The 19242-nt window shown below is 38.3% G+C and overlaps 6 protein-coding genes across 20 annotated transcripts in view; 3 read left to right on the top strand and 3 right to left on the bottom strand.

Moving 5' to 3' along the window:
* LOC133835590 (synapse-associated protein of 47 kDa) overlaps nucleotides 1-6451 on the top strand; it is a 36335-nt gene extending 29884 nt beyond the window's left edge. For 9 of the 15 annotated variants that reach the window (XM_062265593.1, XM_062265589.1, XM_062265587.1 and 6 more), the window contains 2 exons: nucleotides 3741-3948; nucleotides 4194-6451. In XM_062265593.1, coding sequence (XP_062121577.1) covers nucleotides 3741-3948; nucleotides 4194-4236 — 251 coding nt within the window. In that variant the 3' untranslated portion in view covers nucleotides 4237-6451. Of the gene's footprint in view, nucleotides 1-950; nucleotides 1369-1879; nucleotides 2050-3740 lie in introns of those variants that run through there. The other 6 variants (XR_009893611.1, XR_009893610.1, XM_062265597.1 and 3 more) reach the window with 3 other exon arrangements.
* A 135-nt stretch (nucleotides 6452-6586) lies between these two features.
* On the bottom strand, nucleotides 6587-8849 carry LOC133835593 (uncharacterized). The gene is given in 3 exon segments (XM_062265602.1): nucleotides 6587-7706; nucleotides 7708-8512; nucleotides 8572-8849. Coding segments are annotated over 2 exon segments (1044 nt in total). The 5' UTR covers nucleotides 8497-8512; nucleotides 8572-8849; the 3' UTR covers nucleotides 6587-7451.
* Nucleotides 8850-8974: 125 nt separating this feature from the next.
* LOC133835596 (zinc finger CCHC domain-containing protein 10) lies at nucleotides 8975-9870 on the top strand. Its single transcript, XM_062265605.1, has 2 exons — nucleotides 8975-9141; nucleotides 9198-9870. The coding sequence occupies exons 1-2, from the start codon at nucleotides 9095-9097 to the stop codon at nucleotides 9715-9717; spliced, it is 567 nt and encodes a 188-aa protein (XP_062121589.1). The 5' UTR covers nucleotides 8975-9094; the 3' UTR covers nucleotides 9718-9870.
* Nucleotides 9785-10342, bottom strand: LOC133835597 (uncharacterized). The gene is made up of 2 exons (XM_062265606.1): nucleotides 10162-10342; nucleotides 9785-10108 (listed from the first exon to the last, which is right to left on the bottom strand). The coding sequence occupies exons 1-2, from the start codon at nucleotides 10270-10272 to the stop codon at nucleotides 9920-9922; spliced, it is 300 nt and encodes a 99-aa protein (XP_062121590.1). The 5' UTR covers nucleotides 10273-10342; the 3' UTR covers nucleotides 9785-9919.
* Nucleotides 10343-10433: 91 nt separating this feature from the next.
* LOC133835589 (retinoblastoma family protein) lies at nucleotides 10434-13614 on the top strand. Its single transcript, XM_062265583.1, has 2 exons — nucleotides 10434-10724; nucleotides 10776-13614. The coding sequence occupies exon 2, from the start codon at nucleotides 10795-10797 to the stop codon at nucleotides 13183-13185; it is 2391 nt and encodes a 796-aa protein (XP_062121567.1). The 5' UTR covers nucleotides 10434-10724; nucleotides 10776-10794; the 3' UTR covers nucleotides 13186-13614.
* A 209-nt stretch (nucleotides 13615-13823) lies between these two features.
* LOC133835587 (SWI/SNF complex subunit SMARCC1) lies at nucleotides 13824-18942 on the bottom strand. The gene is given in 9 exon segments (XM_062265581.1): nucleotides 13824-14274; nucleotides 14336-15424; nucleotides 15717-15933; nucleotides 15990-16773; nucleotides 16834-16889; nucleotides 16892-17166; nucleotides 17223-18150; nucleotides 18475-18602; nucleotides 18709-18942. Coding segments are annotated over 9 exon segments (3750 nt in total). The 5' UTR covers nucleotides 18824-18942; the 3' UTR covers nucleotides 13824-14116.
* Nucleotides 18943-19242: the final 300 nt, after the last annotated feature.

Raw genomic sequence — 19242 nt, 5'->3', positions numbered from 1 at the left:
TTGAGGTACACGGCATACTCGTTATATAATCTCGTTCGTTTTGCTTACTATTATATTTTAATATTTCCACATTTTGTACATACATTTTAGGTTCCATGCATTCGCTTTGAAATTCGTCTTACTTATTCATTAAGCTGCAATTTCTATTGAGTCTGCATCCAACCTGTCAACATCGTATAAAACACACACATACCCATACACACACCTACACAAACATATACATAAACATATGCAAAAAAGTAGAACATCGATTGATTTTCATGTCGAATCATGTGGCTTAATTGCAATAAATAGAAAGACGAAGAGTTCTTAAAATTGAATAAACTAGACTAACGAAATGTTGTAGGTCAATAGGTCGTCAGATGCACTGAATCAATATAGTACGTAAACATATTCCGGAATGGCACAATCAATTTACGAGTAGCATAGGTAACTAAAAAGATATGAAGCTTCGTCCAACACATGGGCAGCATTACACGTCATTTAGATAACATGCTCCATGGTGTCACATATCATACATATATGATATATAGTATTCGTATTCGTCTTCGTATTCGTAATTGTCATTTCAATATCAGGTTTTTCTTTCCTTTTGCCATTTTGCCTGTTTCCATTGCCACATTTCCAACTGTTTGGCTGCGTACAAGTTTAAGTTTCGTTTCTAACCATTCATAATGCCCACTTAATATTTATTTTTATATTGCTCAAATCTAAACTTACAAGTAAATATATTTCAATGACAAAATACCCATAAAATATACCAAACAACAAAATACAAATGCAAACTCACTCTTATCGAAAAATGTGTGTACAAAACAAAGTGTAAAAACCAAACAATTCTCTTTTTCTCCTCTGCTCTGTTTCTTTCTTTTGTGTAAATTACATTTTTGTCAAATCGTTTTCTTTATTGTCAAAATACTAACAATATACTAACAATATACAATCCAAAGCTCTGGCATTTAATTATTAAACAAACAAACAAAAAAAACATCAAGAAAAATCTCAATTGAAATGAAAGCAACAACAACCCCATAAATGAGTATACAAACCTATTGCAACTTATGGATAATAAACTATCAATAAATTCAATATGAAATTTATACTATACATAGATAACATAACAAATAACAAGCGGACAGCTCAAGTCTGGTCTAATCTATTGTTGCCATTCTTTTCTAACTAGCATACAAAATATTAAAATGAAATTAATTATAAATACATCAACAAAAAATATAAGTATAATGCAAAAAATGAAATCAAATAATTTTCACTTAAGTATCTATGATCTACTTCTACTTATAACAATGTAAAAGATAATACATTAATATCAATTAACTTGTGCACTAGCCACAAATCAATTATGAACAAGTTGAGTATAAACAAAATGATACAAATTCTTATTATTGATCAAACTCTTTACAATTTCGTGCTTCTTTATTCAATTGCATTTTCGATTTAATTTTCAATAATTCGCTATACAAATCTATATTATTATACAACGAAAAACGTTTGTAATTTATATATAACTATATATATATATACATATATATCTATTACTATTATTATTTTGAACATATTCTTTCATTCTTAGTATTCTCCCCCACTATTTCGGCCTAATTTCATTTCGATTAAACCCAACCAAATCGCGTTTTCCTCTTTGACACCACCACCCCACCACCGCACCATGAATTGCTCCCAAACATTAACACAGAACACTTCAAAAAGAATAGAATTAATACCAATACCAAAAACAAAAACAAAAAAAGAAAGACAACCAAATTCTTAATATTAGTCGAACTATAAATTGTTGTATTGAAAACATTTAACAAACATTTATTTTTTCATGTATTTCTTAATTTGTTCTCAAATCATCTTGCAGAAGATTGAATGGATAAACGCTAAATTCAAAAACCAAAAAAAAAAAAAAAAAAAACCAAACTAACAAAATAAAACCCAAACGCAAGCAAAATTGCCCACATGACAAAAATAAAAAAAAACAACAACTAAAAAGAAAATGTTAAACGATATACAAAGAAAAAAAAACAAAAACGAAATGCAAGAAACCAAATTATATATACATATATAAAATATTCTCTTGACAAAAATTTAAACAAAACGCATTATTTATATAAACCGAAAAGCAAAAGAAAACAAAAACGTTACTTAAAAAAACTGAAACAAAATTTTGTGTGGTAAGTTAGAAATTGTTGGTTCAAACAAACAAATTTTCACTTATATAAAAAATCTAAAAAAAAAAAAAAAAAATATCATAAAATGTTTCAATGTTTTGTTGTTGATTTTCAATTGCATAAAATTTGTGTTGAGCAAAATAGTTGTCGAAAATATCAATTTTATTTCTTATCGCTGTTGTCAGTGTCCGTAAACATATTTAATATTGTTGTGTCTATATGTTTGATGGCTATTCGTATTCGTATAAATGGTCAGTTTATTTTTTATGTTTTATACAAAAATATTCAACTAGAATTTCGAATGTAGTTGTTTGCAAGCTTACATTTCTTATATCATTTCAAGACGTATTTGCTTTTTAAACATCGTCGATGGGAACTTTTCCAAATTAAACCTTTAATCCAAATACTTCTCACAAACAAAATCTATGCTTTTTTAATTGCCCAAAAGACGATTTGTAAGATTTAAACATTCCGAAATTGAAATTTTTTAACTTATATGTGTAATATAACTCACCACACAAAATCAAGAGATATAAATTCAAAATACACACAAGAAATTCTTCCCTCTCTAAGACTAAGAACGTAAGTCAGTCTGTCCATATACGAACGAACACATTAAGAATTTTAATTGTTGTACAGAACTGCTTTAGTTATCATTTGATTCAGTAATTATTGCAATTTTTAAATAGCTTCCAGTTGAGTTCATATATATTTGGCGTGCTTTGTATAAGTAAATATTTATATTACAAGTAAATGTATAGAATATATTTGGCTTGCTTTTGATTTACGTGTTACATATGCTGTAAATACACACTAAATATTGATTTCATAATGTTTTTTTTTACTTACAAATGTATATCTACTTATTATGATTATTCTTATTCTTATTATTATTATTATTATTGCGGTGTCATAAGTGAGATTTACTGCTTTGGCACTTGATTTGGTGTGAGGACAACAAGCAAGTCATGGTAGAGGATAAACGCAAAGTATCCTCTTATGTGAGTTCACTCTTAACTACTTCTCTATACTATTGTATTTGGTGCGTTGGTTTTGCACGCTGACTCTTCAAAGAGTATAGTATAATATTGGCTATGGTGTCAAGTATTAAAGCGTACTAAAGAGAATTTCCAACTTTTGTAGACGATTACTTTTCAGTTACGGTGCGAATACCAAAGCGAATAACAGTCTGTGAAAATCTATGCCTTAGTTATACGAGTTTGACACGCGATTAGTCTCGGAAGGTAAAGATCATTGAGAAACCATGTACTTGCTTGGAGGGTCGTCACTAAATTAAAACTTGCTTGCTAGAACCTTTAATCCAAACTTACAAAAAAAAGAATATATTACTTATGATATGCCACTATGTATGCTATTTTATAAGTATGCCTAAATTAAACTAAAAAAAACTACTATATATCCATATGTATGCATACTTAACATACAACTTATGTATGGTTCTATGTAGTATGCAACCTAACTGTCGTATACTTAAGCTAATAAGATAAAGCCACACACATAGTAATCGTCAGTTTGATACATCTTCAACAGAGGAACAATGGGAAAAGGACTTGGAGGCTGAACTTAAGGACTACGAGGTTGTCGACGAAGGAGGCACCGGCGGCGGACGCAATAAAAACGTCGATGGCGAGGACGAGGACGAGGATGAGGAACCGACAATATCGAATTTGCGCACACGTTCGTCTAACAACGATTGGGAGGAGTATGCCGATTTAATTGAGGATACCGATGATTTAAAGTAATTAAGAGCTTATATCGTAGTTTCTTCTAAGTTGGCTCTAAGTTTATAACTTAACTTTTCTTTCCATTCCTCCTTTCTACTCTCCTTTGTTTCTTTTTTACTACTTACTTAACTTACTTACCTACTCGTTTGTATTACTACTCTCATTATTGGGTATGTAACCTTATCTCGTACCTATACCATATCTAACCTATCGACAACCAACAATAACGATAACAATAACAATGACAACAACAACACAGAACTTTGAAGTGCCTAAAACGCACAATGTTGGGCTATCAATGAGACGAGGCATTCTTTACGCTCTTCTAGTGTTGGCGTAAAAGATTCCCAAATGTAAATAGAATGTGCCTCGGATCGTATTGGAAAAGTTGGTTGAGATTTGGGCCAAAAGCAATGAATTTTATTGAGTTACCTTACAAGATGATATAAGACACTAAAACCCAAATATGTATTAATTCAATCAATTGGCTAATTCAAATGATATCAATCACCCAATCCGAATGTCAAGATTATCCTTTTCTTTTCCTGTTGTCACCTCCCCCCACGCCCACGACCACGCCCACGATGTGAAGTGGGATGATGAGTTGCTAGCGTTACGGGAACTTTCGCCAATTGTTCAGCACACGAAAAAATGGCAACAGTTAACTATACATAAATGCAAATAAAAGTATGTACACAAACTCCAAGCTAAAACAAACAACAAAAAAAACAACAACAGACAAACTGGTTAAACTATAATTAAAGAACGTATAATTCGTATTTAAATATAGTAATGAAACATAAATTAAATTACAAAGAAGAAAAAAATGGAAAAAATAACAATTTCATGAAAATGGATATAAAAAGCTTCAAAGGGAAACATTTTGTTATTTATATTTATAAATAAATTATATATATATACATATATATACAGATACAGATAAATTAATGCATTTGAATTTAATGTGTAAAAAATTATTATTATAAATATATAGATATATGTATAATATATATAAATATATATATACACTATATGTACTATGTAAAGATATTAATATAAAATGAATAATAAAAAAATATATTAAAAAAAAAAAATAAATAAATAATGAAGTAAACTCAATATTTTATTTCAAAGTTCACTTGGTTATAGTTTTTATTGACACTTTTTATCATTTGGCAAAGAAAATAGATTTGTGTTTTTGATCAACAATTTACGAGTATTATCGCAAAACTTTGGCACGCTTTTGAATCAAATGCTTATAATTTTCGTCCTATTCTATTTGTATATTTTTCACCAAGTTTTAATAACTATTCTAATTCAGCAAAACACACAAATATGTATTCCTTTAAAGATAAATGCCAAAAACAATAATAATTAAATCGGAACATCACGTTTAAGAAATGAAATGAAAAATGCAATTAAGAAAGAATACAAATAACAAAATCGCAATTATAAACAATAAGCAGTTCAAAACCTTTAAAACAAATATATATATTTACATATATATTTCACTAGACAAATTTTTATGCATAAATTGAAAGAAAGACGATGGAAAGGACAAAAAAAACAAAAAACAAAACAAATAAAAACAATCTATATTATCAATGTTTTTGCTCTAAATGTCTAACTAATTGTTAAAAAGCAAATTATTTTCAGCAGACACAAGGACATGTTAAATGAAATATGAATATGAAATATCGCTATAAATGTGAAATTATTTGTTAGCAGATGATGATAATAACACATGGAAGGTATGAAAGGTCAAAGTTAATAACACGTTACGACATTTAACTGATGCTGTATGTATATTAAACATTTTACTTTTTAACAAATGCAAAGTATTTACAACAAATAAATAACGAGCAAGTGTTGAACAAAAAAAAAACTAAACATATTTTAAATTGAAATTTACTTTGTGCGTTTTTAAACAAGTTGGCAATTAAAACCCGAAACCTAACCACAAGTCTAAAGCAAATATAATTATAATATATAATTATAAAAGAAAACAATATATATATAATATTAATAATAATGAATGACAAATAATGTAATGTTGACAACGTGTTTTACAGTATATCAAAACTCAAATAAAATCCAAATCCAAGCATTAACACATATTTTAATGTCTGCATACAATTTACATACTTATTATTGAAACCCAAAAAAAAAGAAAAGATAAGAAAATGCGTTAATTAAAGGTTATGAGCAAAGTTCGTTGAAGCATTTGCATATGAGAATATAAATAAAAATAAAAACAAATAACAACAGAAAATACACACGCAGCAATTTCCATAAATATATATATATACATACAATACAATAACATTGCAAAAATAATAAAAAAAAATAAACCCAAAATTGAAAACCAAACACTATACATATAATATGTATGTATGTACATGTACTAATTAAAGTATCACCAAAACAAATATATATATATAATTTAGTTGACTAATAATAAAAATAAAAAACAACAAAAAAAAAACAAATTATGATCTATACAATGACATCTAGACAGAGATTTATTTGCAAATAGTTTGACACAATGAATGAATGAATGCAACAACAACACACAAGCCCATTAAATGCCATAGAAAATTGAATTGAAGTCAAGTCAAGTAATTACACAGAGCGCATACATATATGCCTATATATGGAGTATACAGCCGATCGGTAAACAGCCCTATTCAAAAGTTTGGAGAACATAACAACCCATAACAAAAAAAAAGGAAAGCGAAAACGAACAAACTAAAACACAACAAGATCATTTGTGTATAATTTAGTGACAAAACCGACAAATTATACTAGTATACATATATAGATACATAAATATATATGACAACAATTTAATGAGAATAACATCAAGTAAAGTAATAAAATGAAAGTGTATAACTATTAAAACTAAACTGAGCTCGCAATTCTTTTCATTTATTGGGCAAACGCAGATCGGGTTTGTATCTTTCAATCTCTCAAATTTAATCTGATATTTATTGTTCACAGTTCTTTAATAAATTAATAAATATATTGCTTATATTTCAATTTGTTTACACCTCCAGATATATTTAATGCAATTTCAGAAAGGTCTGGAGATTCCCACAACCGAAATTCAAAGGATCAAAAGTCATTTTAATAAAATCCATATTTTCGTTTTAATATATTTTTATTGCCAACAATTTTATACAATTTACTAGAAATACAGTTAGTACATGCAAACAATACACAAATAATTAACGCATACATTTAATAAGTATGCGATTGTTCACGAAATTGGTAAAATACACATTAAAAATGATGCAGAAATATTGATTGAAATATCTGAAAGGTTTGCCATATTACAAACGCTAACGTATTCCAAGGAACTGAAAGGCATTTTTGTTGTTTTTTTATTTTAAGTCTAATAACACAATTTGAAAGGAAAACATTATCCCCAGAATCTACAGTACTGACTAAATGCTGATTGATATATATAGAATGTATATTTTACTAAACAATTTGGACGACACACATGTAGCTGGGATTACCGATAATTTGATGATGCGTTGCGGGGAGTACGTCGATGGGGCTCTGAGGGAGTATAAGTGAGACTCTTGAAGCGATTGTTCGCTTCCAGCGGCATTGGTTGTTGGCCAGTCCCGCCACGGTTTACAACCAAATCCTTCCACATCATCGTGATTAGAATGAAAAATGCACCAATTATCTTGTTAATAAACTCAAGCAGTTTAAAAATAATTGGTGTCGCGGTATGTGTAAAGCGGCTAATCTCGAATAAAAAACCGTACGGCAAAAATGCCCATAAAACGAAGGGCAACAGCAGCGCCGCTCATGATCGAAAAAAGGAGCAGGCCCAGGAAGCGTATGGTTCCTATTATATTGCGTTTGTTGACATCGTGCGCCATAAATTCGTATATTGTCGTTACAACTGATTGACGCCATTGCTGCAGCACTTGCACAAAGTCTTCTAGGCCAATTGAGGACATTTGTTGCTCCTCCGTGACAAGGTTTTCAGGTGCAGCACTGTCGCCGGCAGTTATAGCGGGTATCCTGCTGTTGCTGCTCGGTCTTCTCAAGGACAAGGAACGTCGTGGCGTTGCCATTGCTTCCGGTTCAACGGCTCGTATCATTTTCAGTTTTAATTGAATTTCCTGGGCACGAAAGCGTATCGACTTTATGCTGAACCAGTATTCGCCAAATGCCAAATCGCTTAGCTCTGTCCACACACATGTCTCGAGTTGTGCGGGATGTGGTGTGTGCTTATAGGTGCCAATGCTACCCCTGGTTATGCCAATCCACATATTGGGCACGAAACGTTGATAGAACATTTGCAATTGCACTGCGCTGCCCAGCAACTGTTTCTCTAGGTCACGCTCAGTATATTGCAGTGCTATAACATCCCGGTAGCCGCCCAACTGTTCCACGAAGCAACGCTCGAGGTAAATGCCACGAAAGAGTCTTGATTTAAACAGCTGTTTGGTCAATGATTGCATTGCTAGCTCCTCGGGTGGCATGAAGCGAGTGCCATTTGCTGGCCCCGCAATGCTGACAGTTGAATCCGCTTCGCTCATTATTTTGTTGGTGGACCTGCAAACTACTTAATGAGTAAATGAAGTAGCAACAATAACAACACTTAGTTTAGTTACCTGTGTTTGTTTGTGTGATTGTCTTTGGACTTCAGCTTTCGCTTCACTTAGTCAGCATGCAATAATCGCTTTGTTATTGTTTTGGCTGCTGTTGCCAAAAATTCGCAACAACAAATTTACGGCAACTGCAAATGCACTTAACACAAACGGATTAAAACGATCAACTGATGCGATTTATAGTAATAGTGCATAACCGCGCACACAAATAAACTCTAAAATAAAAGCATTGTTTAAAAACCGTTTGCAAATAAATTAACTAATATCATTATATTGTGTTCTATGTGACCGTAAGATTGCCCAAAAAAGACCCATTTCAATCAAATTGAACTAGTTGAACTATAAGAGTGAACTAGTATTATATTCCAGTATATTTTAGTATTACATGCATTTTTATCTACAGCTACACTGAGCGGCAAAAAAAAGGTGCTAACAAAACGTTTTTACAATTATTTTGCATTTAAGGTAATTTCGAATCACAATCAAGATAGGCTCCAAAAACAAACTCAGAGATTATTATATAAGGATGACTTTGGTCGGCTTGGCAGCTCGCAAGCTAGCCCAAAAACAGCGGTATGTTTACAAACTTACAATCATAAACAACAACTAAACGAATGTGTTCTCAACAGCTCGGCAAAATTAGCTGCGGCTTTTCCAAATGGCATTCGATGCCAGAAATGCCTGAATCTTGGACATTGGAGCTATGAGTGCAAGGAGAAGCGCAAGTATGTTCATCGCAGCTCGCGAACAAAGCAATTGAGCAAACACTTGAAAGAGAAAAGCGCAAATGCAGCTGTAGCTCTGCCGGCAACAAATGCAAATGTGATCGACGTACGCTTAGATCGCGAGAAGCGAACGAAGTTAAAGCGAAGGCGTAGTGTCAGTTCGTCATCATCTAGTTCATCGAGTAGTTCCAGCAGTAGCTCGGATTCATCCAATTCGGATTCCACCAGTAGTGACGATTCGTCGGATAGTTCAGACTCAGATGATAGCTCATCAGATATCGAATCGGGCTCTTCCAGTGGCAGCGACAGTGATGCTTCCAGTTCCAGCAGCAAGAGCAGCGATAGTGCTGGTGATCAGCAGGCAAATAATGCGGTGCCCAAGAAGAAAAAACGTCGTGAGAGTAGCGGTGAATCATCTGACTAAAAAGTTGATAGAAAACGGATTTGAAGGAACGCGTACAATATATAAAATAAATCAATAGCTTTAGTAGTTTCATTTAAGTTTATATCCAAAATATCTATAATTGGCATACTTTTCATTTAATATAATTCAATTACAAATTAGTTGTAAATCATACTGTCAATCTTTTAATAAACTACTTTTAAATAATTTCCCATAACGTGAATCAATCTGATTCGTCTTCTTCCATAAACTGTCCCAATTCATTTACACGACTCAATCCCAAGTTGATTTGCTGACTATTAATTTGATCGTTTGGCGTACCAGCTCTGTTAACGTTAACATTTAAGTCAGCTGGGAGTCCTTGTGTTGTTGTTGGCTGTACTGACTGTGATTTTAAGTGCAACTCTTCCACCTGATGAGCTTGAAATTAATATGAAATTGTTTTTTATTGTTTAAAGCTCTCACCTTCAGTGAATTTAATGCCTCTTGAATCTTAGGAATTAACTGCAGCAGTTGTTTTTCTATGGAAACCAATTGAGTTTGCTCGCTTTGTAATACTCGATTGGGGCGCAACATATTTTGATTTTATTCCCATACGTTTGCACACTGTTTAACCCAAAACAGTGCTGGTACCTTGAATAACAGAAGTAAGTGTTATTAACATTCCATCCATGTAAAGTTGCTGTTAAACTAGCGTGGGTAATTGTTTCAAGTGCTTTGGTCACACAACCTGTCGCAATTAATAAGCAACCCGCGAAACGAAACTTTTATTAAATACAATTATTTTAAATCTAGCTGTTGTTATAATTAGATGCAGTTTAAATAAAATGCATTAGCATAGACACGTATATATAGTAAAAGAACTAGCATGCAAGGACTTTAAAAAATATTTTGTACTAATTTCGGACGCACATAACAAGGTGTAGTGTGACCAACGCTCATTTAGCGCGCTGCGTCGCATTTTAAGATTCGCGCCGAAACAATACATGAAAATAATATTTACAAAATTACTAAGAACAATAAAAAAGGTAAACAATTTGTTTCTGATGTATGAAAGCTGTAACATAATTCAATTGTAGAGGACACAGCAAACCGACAATGGACACCGAGGAGAAAGGCGTGATCCTACAACGCTTTGCGGCAAATTGCCGCAAGTTGCAAATAGATTCGGATATTTGGGAACATGCAACAACAATGTTTCACAAACTGAATGCAGATGGAGCGCTCTCCAGCGAAGCAGATGATTGGCTCTGCTGCGCCGTCTACAGCGAACTGCAGCAAACGAAAATGAAGGACATGCGCCAAGAGCAGGACTCCAAGGACAACGATGTGGAGTCACATGCAGAGGCGGAGAAGGCGCCACGTAGTCAAAGCTGGAACATGTCGTTGACGAAAGTGTTGAGTTGCTTCGGCATGAACATAGGAAAGTTCTTTAAACGCATGGAACATTGGAATTGCATGGCCAAAAACTCCTCTGTGTTTCAGCAAGAGATCATCGAGCTGAATCGTCGCCTGGGGATTACGCTTCTGCTGCTACAGCATTATAAACGCATCTTCAGACAGCTTTATGTGCAGCCCGAAGGACCAGAAAGTCGTGCCCACTACCAGATGATCTACGAGTTTGGCTGGCTGCTTTTTCTTGTGGTGCGCAACGAGTTGCCGCCATTTGCCACCAGCAATCTGATCAATGGTTGCCAGGTGTTGATCTGTGCCCTCGAGCTGGTCTATGTGAATGCTCTGGAGGTGCGCAACTCAGACATTATCAACACCAACTTTCCAGGGTTGCCCGCCAAGTGGCGCAACAGCGACTTTGACAACGAGATGTTGAACAAGTTTAGTGCCATAGATGCCATTTGTCAACTGCTGCCGGAGCTGCCGCAGAAGGGTGCGCGTATCATGAAGAACGCCTTTTTTCACAAGGCGATGATGTCGCTGTTTATGGATCAGCGACTGCTGGGCAACGATCGTTATATGCGAGAACTGATCAAAGACGGACTGCTGGAAATCAATTTGTGCTCACTGAATCGCAGTTATAAGCAGCATGTCAACGACATTAGCGAGATGGACGAGCGTGTGCTGCTCAAGCACAAGGAGCACAAGGAGACCACGAAACTAAACAATGGCGAAAACAAATGCAATGGTGGCAACGATATCTCAAATCTATCGCAGCTGCTCTCCTTGGAGCTGCCAAAAGCGTTGCCCAGCTGTGTCAGCAATTTTCTCGAGCAGGACGAGATCAAATTGCTGCACAAAACCCTTCGTGACATGTGCCACAAGTTAGAGCGCGCCGCACAATTGACCAAGCAAACAGCTGAGTGTCGCTTCCAGCTGGCAAGTGGTTTGTATTACATGCTGCTGGAACAGATCGCAGAGGCCGAGCTGCGTCGCAACCCCACGTTTCAAATTGTCACGATGCTTATAACAGCGCGGAGTTGCTTCAATGCGTCATTAATTGCCTGCTGCCTGCAGCTAGTGCTGCACTTGTTTGACGATGGCGACAACACCACGTTGCAGTTTCCATGGCTGCTCGATGGTTTCGCCATCGATGCCTTCGATTTTCAGAAGATCATCGAGTTGGTTGTGCGCCATGCCAGCGACTTGCTGCCACGTGATCTCATCAAGCACTTGCGCGAAGTGGAAGACGAATGCCTGAGCTCGTTAATTTGGCGGAAGAAGTCGCCGCTGTGGCGTCTGAAAGGTGAGCTGCCCAGCTACAGGAGCGTCCAGCTGAGCGTAAGCAATGGCCAGGAGAATGCTGCAATAGCGCCCAGTGCTGTGGTCATTTGTCTTCGTAAGTTCTATATGTTGGCCCAGCAGCGTTTAAACTACCTTTGCAAAGGACTTTCGCTGCTTGGCAGTTACTCAACCATCTGGCATTTGGTGGAGCACTCAATTGTGGCACATGGCGTTGCGCTGCTGCAGGAGCGGCATCTCGACCAGCTGCTCATATGTGCCATCTATCTATGTGAACGCAAGTCGCAGCAACCCATCAGCTTTAGCACCATTCTGCAGCAGTATCGACGTCAGCCACATGCTCGCAGCGTCTTCTATCGTTCTGTGCACTTGGGAGATGGCGACGATCCCATCGATATTATTGGCTTTTATAATCGTGTCTATGTTGGACTGATGGCCGAATATGCCCGCAAGCTGCACTGCGAGCAACCCTTAGAGGAACGTGCGCTACAGAACCTGAGTAACAACACTGTCCAACGTCTCAAGAGCAATGGCAACAACACCAACGTCTACGTCTCACGCGAGGCTTTGCCGCGCATCTGCATGTCCGAGGACTGCGGTGAGAATAGCCAGAATGAGAAGAATCTGCACATTAATGTGAATCTAAATCTGAAGCGTGCTCCCTCCAACCAAGATCTAAACACGAGCAAGCCATTTCCTCCGTCCCGCAAGCGTCCCAATATCCTCAGACGTCTCCCACGTAGTCCAGATAGTGGTGGCCACAGAACGGACATAGAAAGTGAAGGCGAATGCTAAGAGTAGCCACAACTTCCACGTAGTGTATAGATTATGCTACTTACTATAATTATACGTATAATGCCTTTTATATGTATGTTTAGTTTTCTTTAAGAATGAATTACATTAATTGCTCGAATGCTAAATTTAGAATTTAATTAAAATAACTACTGCCACAAGTTTTTTTTGTGCAAACTTCTAAAATAAAAGCTTACCTTGTATGTCTTTGAATTGATAGAAAAGTATGGAGCCTGGAAACAGAATGTGAAGACGAGTTCTCTTATCATAAGTAATCGAATTTGTAGTTCATTAATAATGAATTATATTAATTTCTTGAATGCTAAATGTATAATTGTTTGTGGTAACTTCTACAAATAACTGATTTTTTCAGTATTGCATTGATCCTCAAAATGCTTAAGCAAAAATAATTGTTCATTTCATTGAATTACATTTCAAAATAAAAAGGGATCGATTTAAAGATAACTAAAATAAAATAAAGTTTCATTTTGGGTCTATTACATAAAGGTGACAAGTTGGTCCTTCGTTTGGTTCTCGATTCCATTCAAATACATTTAAATCATATATCTTCCACCAGAAGCATAAACTGTATCGGGTCCAAACTTAAGGGTTAAATGTACAAATTAAAAATCAAACACACATTTTCATACATATGAATAGACTTTATTTTAATGCGGGTTTTTTGTGTTTGAAACTTGGTTCAAAATTCTGTAAGTATTGAAAGGGGCGACGTGGAGTGGAGATGACTATCGCCATCTCAGGACTACAACAAAATACATAAGTACACTAATCAAAAGGGGGATCTGAAGCGGGAGCAGACATTATGGTGAGTTGAGGATAAAACGGGAGAGACAAGAAGAGTATACAATAAGATACTGAGAGCTTGCAACTTAAAATCTAAAGAGAAGATGTTCCAGATGCCTACGATTAGCCTTTAAGATGAAGGAGGTGCTGGTGCAGCAGCTGCAGCAACAGTGGCCGCTGGAATGCTAGGAGCAGGTGCTGCATTTGGAGCAATTGCTGTCACGCTGGCGGCAGCAGCAGCAGCATCGGCAACAGCAACTGGCGGTGCATTAGCTGGCGGTGTAGTGTCTGCAAAATTTAATATTTTTGTTATCTCATTCGAATCACCAATTCTAGATTGTTAACTTACCCATGGGCGTGGGCGTGGCCTGAGCTGGTGCCACAGTTGCAACAGGTTGCTCGGCTGTTGCCGTTGTTGGCGCTGGCGCTGAAACCACAGTGGGTGCAATTGGCGGCGCCGCGAATGGTGCTCCATTGGGCGGTGCACCAGCTGCTGCTATATGCGGTGGCAACGGCTGATGCTGTTGCGCTGATGGAGCCGCAAGTTGTTGCGGCTGCAGCTGCGGCTGATGCGGATGCCCTGCCACCGATTGTGGCGCTTGCTGTTGATGATGATGCGGCGCCGGCGGCGGTAAGGTTTGTGGCTGCTGCTGCTGTTGTTGCTGCTGCTGCTGCTGGGGTTGCATCAATATGGATCCGGCGGCAGCGGCTGCTTGGCCCTGTTGTTGCAGCTCCTGTTGCAGGCGATGATGCGCCTGCTGGCGTGCTCGGAACTCGGCAGCCTTCAACTGCTCCAAATGGAATTGCTGGCGCTCGGTAATGAGCTGTTGTCGCTGATACTCGAGGCCTTCACGTTCCCGTTCCATGGTGGCCTCCAGCTCCTCGAAGTGCCTCAACTTGATCTCCAACTTCTTCATTTGTGTCTCCACCAGCAGTGCCACCAGTGACTTGATCTTGCGCTCCTCCAGTGCAGCCAAATGTTTCGCCTTGACGGCTGCCGACGCGAGCGCAGCTGCCGCCGCCGTTTGCATGTTGTTCTCGCTGAAGGCGCCCTCCTTGTTAGCTGTTGAGACAGTGCCGCCGCCACCGCTGCTGGCATCGCTGCTGCCATCCTTGGTCTCGCCATCGCCGCTTGTGTCCTCCGTTTTGATCTCCACATCTCCAGTGCCGGAGCCAGACTCTGTGGGTGAGGAGTTGGAAGCCGATTTGTTTGAGGCGTTGCTCGTTTTTTCAGTTTTGTTGGCTTTGTCATTGTCGCCGGCCAACGACGACGACGATGAATCTTTAGATTTTTTATCTGTGTTATTGGTAATGGGCGTTGTTGTTGTTGTAGCTGATGTAGTTGTTGTTGTCGTTGATGATGTTGATGTGGAACTTGTGGAGTCTGTGTTTGTGTTGAGCTTATCCGTTTTCGTTTTGTCTTTGGACTTTGCCTCATCTGTGGCTTTTTTTTCGTTTGGTTTAAACAAAACGCAAAGGCAACGCAAATACCAAATGGCAAATAACCCAATAACGCAATACAATTGGCCAAATAATCAATCGTTCGTCATCGTAAATGGTTCATAATTTTGTAAATAAAAGAAATATTAATCAAAATATAAACTAAAATGTTTCTTCACGTTTACAAAATGCTAACAATCGGACCAACACAAAATAATATTACTTGGGCTATTGCTATAACAAATAGTGGTCTTCTTTCTGAGTAATAATAATAGAATTGCTTGGCTTACCGTCTTTCTTGCTTAGATCCTTCATCTCCTCGTCATTGGCGACCGACGCCGAGCTGCTGCTGTTGTTGCCCTCCTTCGACTCGTCATCGTCCTTGTCGTTGCCTGTGCCGGCAATGCCGCTGTTAGCCAGACCAAAGTTTGGATTAAATTTGCCGCCCGACGAAGCTTTCTCTACATTCTTCATATGGTTATCCATAATGGTTGCTGGCACCTCGTCCTACAAGCAATCATATCAATAAACTAGTAATACAGTTTGAAATAGTAGTAACTCACCTTGATGGCGGCAAATTCCTCCATTGCTGCCTTGGCAGCAGCAGCAGCGACGCGTGGGTCGACAACAGATGCCAAAAAGGCCACGGTCGACATAATGGGATTGCCAGATTTGCTAAACGGAATTGGCTGGCAGCCAAGTGGGCCAAGGAAACCGCCATCATCCTCCAGATACGGATCCTCAATGGGTAAACGCAAAAAGTGCAAGATGCACTCGTCCTGAGTGCGTGTGCCGACGTGTTCGCACACCTTATTCCAGTCGTCCTTGTGCATCTCGAGACCTTCGAGTAGCAGCAGCGTTTCCTGATCGGTCCACTCGCGTGCCATGCTCGCTGCTGTGCGATTCTTCATGGCTGCCGGTTTCTTGGCATACTGATCCAACTTGAGGCCAAACTGACTGACGCCAGAGGACAAACCGCCAGCAGCACCATTCTCAAGTGCTTCCGTCTTGATGCCGCCCAATCCACCAGCAGCCTTGTCGCACTCCAAGACGCCACTAGCGTCTTTGCCCAGTGGCTTCTTGTCGAGATCGAGCAGCGTCTTGGCTGCCGATGGTTGTTGCGTCTTCTGCGGATTGATTGCCTGCAAACCTGACGGCGTATCCGATAGTATGTGAAAGTGCGAAGTGGGCGGCGGTCCCATGGGTGTGGGACGCAAATCGGCATCGATCTGGTAGTTGATCAGACCCCACTGCTCTAAGAAGGCGTGCACACGCATTATAGCGCACACATCGCCGGCTAAATTGCGACGACAGGCGGTGCTGGTCAAGTACTCTGTGGGATTTAACCTACAAAGTGAGATAAGAGTTAAATTAAATTGCAGATATTCGATAGTAAGTGTTACTCACCTGTAAGTGTCAATCATAAAGTTGCGATAGGCCATGTAGATCTCGGGGGGTCTTCGATTTGTTTTTTGCTGTTGAAGAACTCGGGCATGGCGCGCTTCTCGATGACATGAATCGAGTTGTAGTCGAACCAGGCCGAGTACGAGGGCACAATAATGTGATGAGTCTGCTCGGTCACATTGTCCTCCATGTCCTCTTTGGCCGACGATGAGAACTCTTGCGTGTTGCTGTTGTCGCTGGTCTTGCCCGTCTGCGAATTGTCGCCATCGCCCGTGGACATTGCCTGGGCAGCGCTGCCGCCTGTCATTTCATCATCTAAGTCGGTCATGGTGCCACCTGTTTAATTGTAATTAATAAATATGTAGAGGATAAAGAATTTTCAATAGACTTACCCTTGATGGGCATCATATCGTTGTCAGCTCGTGATTTGCCACCTGGTGCGGGGCTGGCAGTTGATTGCAGTGCCGAGTGGGTTGCCTTATGCACCTCCTGAATGTTGGGCTCAGCTGGCGGATCGTCTAGATCACGTGTTAGATCCTCGTCGTCGTCATCGTTGCGCGACTTCTTGTGTATAACGGCCGGCGAACGCTTTCGTTTGCCCGGTTTCGATGTAGACGTGGATGTTGTGGGCGAAGGGGAGCGACGACGCTTTTGTTTACCAGTTCCACTGCTGGCCGTAGGTTTCTTTTTGTCGTCTCCAAACGACATAATGTCGTCTATGGACATGCGCTGCTTGTGCGTTTTCTTTTTGCCCATCTCATCCACCTCGTAATCCTCTTCAGCCATCCACTCGTTGTACTGCTCCAGATCCAATATCCAAGTTGCAGCAACACGCCAACGTTCTGCAGGCGATTCCGGATTCTCAGGTATATTATCCGGCAAGTCGAAACTATTCAGCGTCCACGAATCGTAGGACTCGGGAAAATAATACCAATGCAACATCACATGATTGCCTCGCTTGAAGATGGGTCGAGCATACTCATCCGGATGAGGATCCACAACGGGATAGACAATATGGGTGGCATCCTCCTCATCGGTAACAATCTCCACACGACGGTTGTCGAGAATTTCACGTAGACGCGATTCAAACGACTTCTCAATCTCAGGCCGAATATAAATGTAGGGTATGCGATAGAGATCAGCTTCCACGAGCGCCTGTTCGATTTCGATTAACAGCTGGATGTTGGGATCCTTACGTGTGGGATTCTTGCCAATAGAAAAGTCGAACTTCTTGCCGCGTTGTTCGGCGCGGAAGCGAAACATTGTCGAGAAAATGATACAGAGGCCACCGCCTTGCTTGAAGTCAAGAAAACACCGCATCTGTAAATAAATAAAATTGAATTAATATTAATTGTATAATTATTTTATTAATTCATTCATTAATTTATTAAAATAACATCCCAATATTATTGTATGCCACGTAGGCGCCTTCAATATAAGATGCGAGAAGTTCAAAATAAACTTATATATCAGTACAATCCATTTCCGCAGCAAGGCAGCAATGTTGTTCGCAGATGAAATACAATTGGGCTGTCGTGTCACCTCACGCACACATCTCTCTTGCTCTTGCGCGCGTGTACATACAAAACATTTTGCACACCCAAAACACCCTGTTTCCCCTCCCCCAACACTGCGTACACTTACCGGAATTCTCGTCGCCGGCGGTTCGGCAGAGTTCTTTCCCAATTTTGCTTCTACATATTGCAGAAATAGTATAAGCAATTGTGCCAACGATTCCTTTGTAATCGGCTCCGAGCTGTGCGCCAAATACTACAAGCAAAATATTCATGTAAATTGTTGTGTTTTCGATGTGTTTGCATGGAGCGCCATTTTTGTTTTCGCTTATAGCGGCGGCGGCGCTGGCGTTGTACTCACCTTTTTTACAATTCTTTTGTAGCCATTGGCGTATCGACTCAAAGCCTTGCAGCGTCTCTGGCGATTGGAAAAAGTCAATATTAGGACTTCCGTCCTTTTTAGGACCCAATGTGTTCATTGTGCAACGCTTTTTTTATGCTTTTATTTAATTTGATGCACAGTTTCACGGCGAAAATGAATATTGAAAATGCAGCAACCGCAATAGACGCACACAATTGGGGTGACGAACAATGTGACCAAAAAATACAACTTTTACATTGGAAAATATACCAAGGCATACCACGTTCATAGTAAAGTATCGATACTATATAAGTATAAAAAGAATTTAGCAAAAAAGATTCATTTTTCCAACAAGAATTAAAAAAAAAATAGTAAAATACATAATAATATTTTTATTATTTATGTTTAATTTAAAAAGTAAATTGCGTCATGTTTATATCATTTTTTAATAAATTCATTTGATGCGTATTCCAAATAGTTCTCAATTTCTAGTTCAATTGGCCTTACGCCACCTCTATCTTTGCACAGTATTGTCAG

The sequence above is a fragment of the Drosophila sulfurigaster genome, chromosome 2R (assembly GCF_023558435.1).
Source record: "Drosophila sulfurigaster albostrigata strain 15112-1811.04 chromosome 2R, ASM2355843v2, whole genome shotgun sequence".
In the NCBI taxonomy this organism is placed as follows: Eukaryota; Metazoa; Arthropoda; class Insecta; order Diptera; family Drosophilidae; genus Drosophila; species Drosophila sulfurigaster.
The sequence above is the reverse complement of the archived record's forward strand: the minus strand, read 5'-3'. Positions and strand labels throughout refer to the sequence as shown.

What these genes read in the sequence shown, in the direction of transcription:
- LOC133835596 (XM_062265605.1), top strand. Translation starts at nt 9,095, where the DNA reads ATGACTTTGGTCGGCTTGGCAGCTCGCAAGCTAGCCCAAAAACAGCG. An exon ending in AAGCTAGCCCAAAAACAGCG is followed by an intron (nt 9,142 to 9,197) that starts GTATGTTTACAA and finishes TGTTCTCAACAG; the next exon opens with CTCGGCAAAATTAGCTGCGG.
- LOC133835589 (XM_062265583.1), top strand. Translation starts at nt 10,795, where the DNA reads ATGGACACCGAGGAGAAAGGCGTGATCCTACAACGCTTTGCGGCAAAT.
- LOC133835597 (XM_062265606.1), bottom strand. Translation starts at nt 10,272, where the DNA reads ATGTTGCGCCCCAATCGAGTATTACAAAGCGAGCAAACTCAATTGGTT. An exon ending in AGGCATTAAATTCACTGAAG is followed by an intron (nt 10,109 to 10,161) that starts GTGAGAGCTTTA and finishes CAAGCTCATCAG; the next exon opens with GTGGAAGAGTTGCACTTAAA.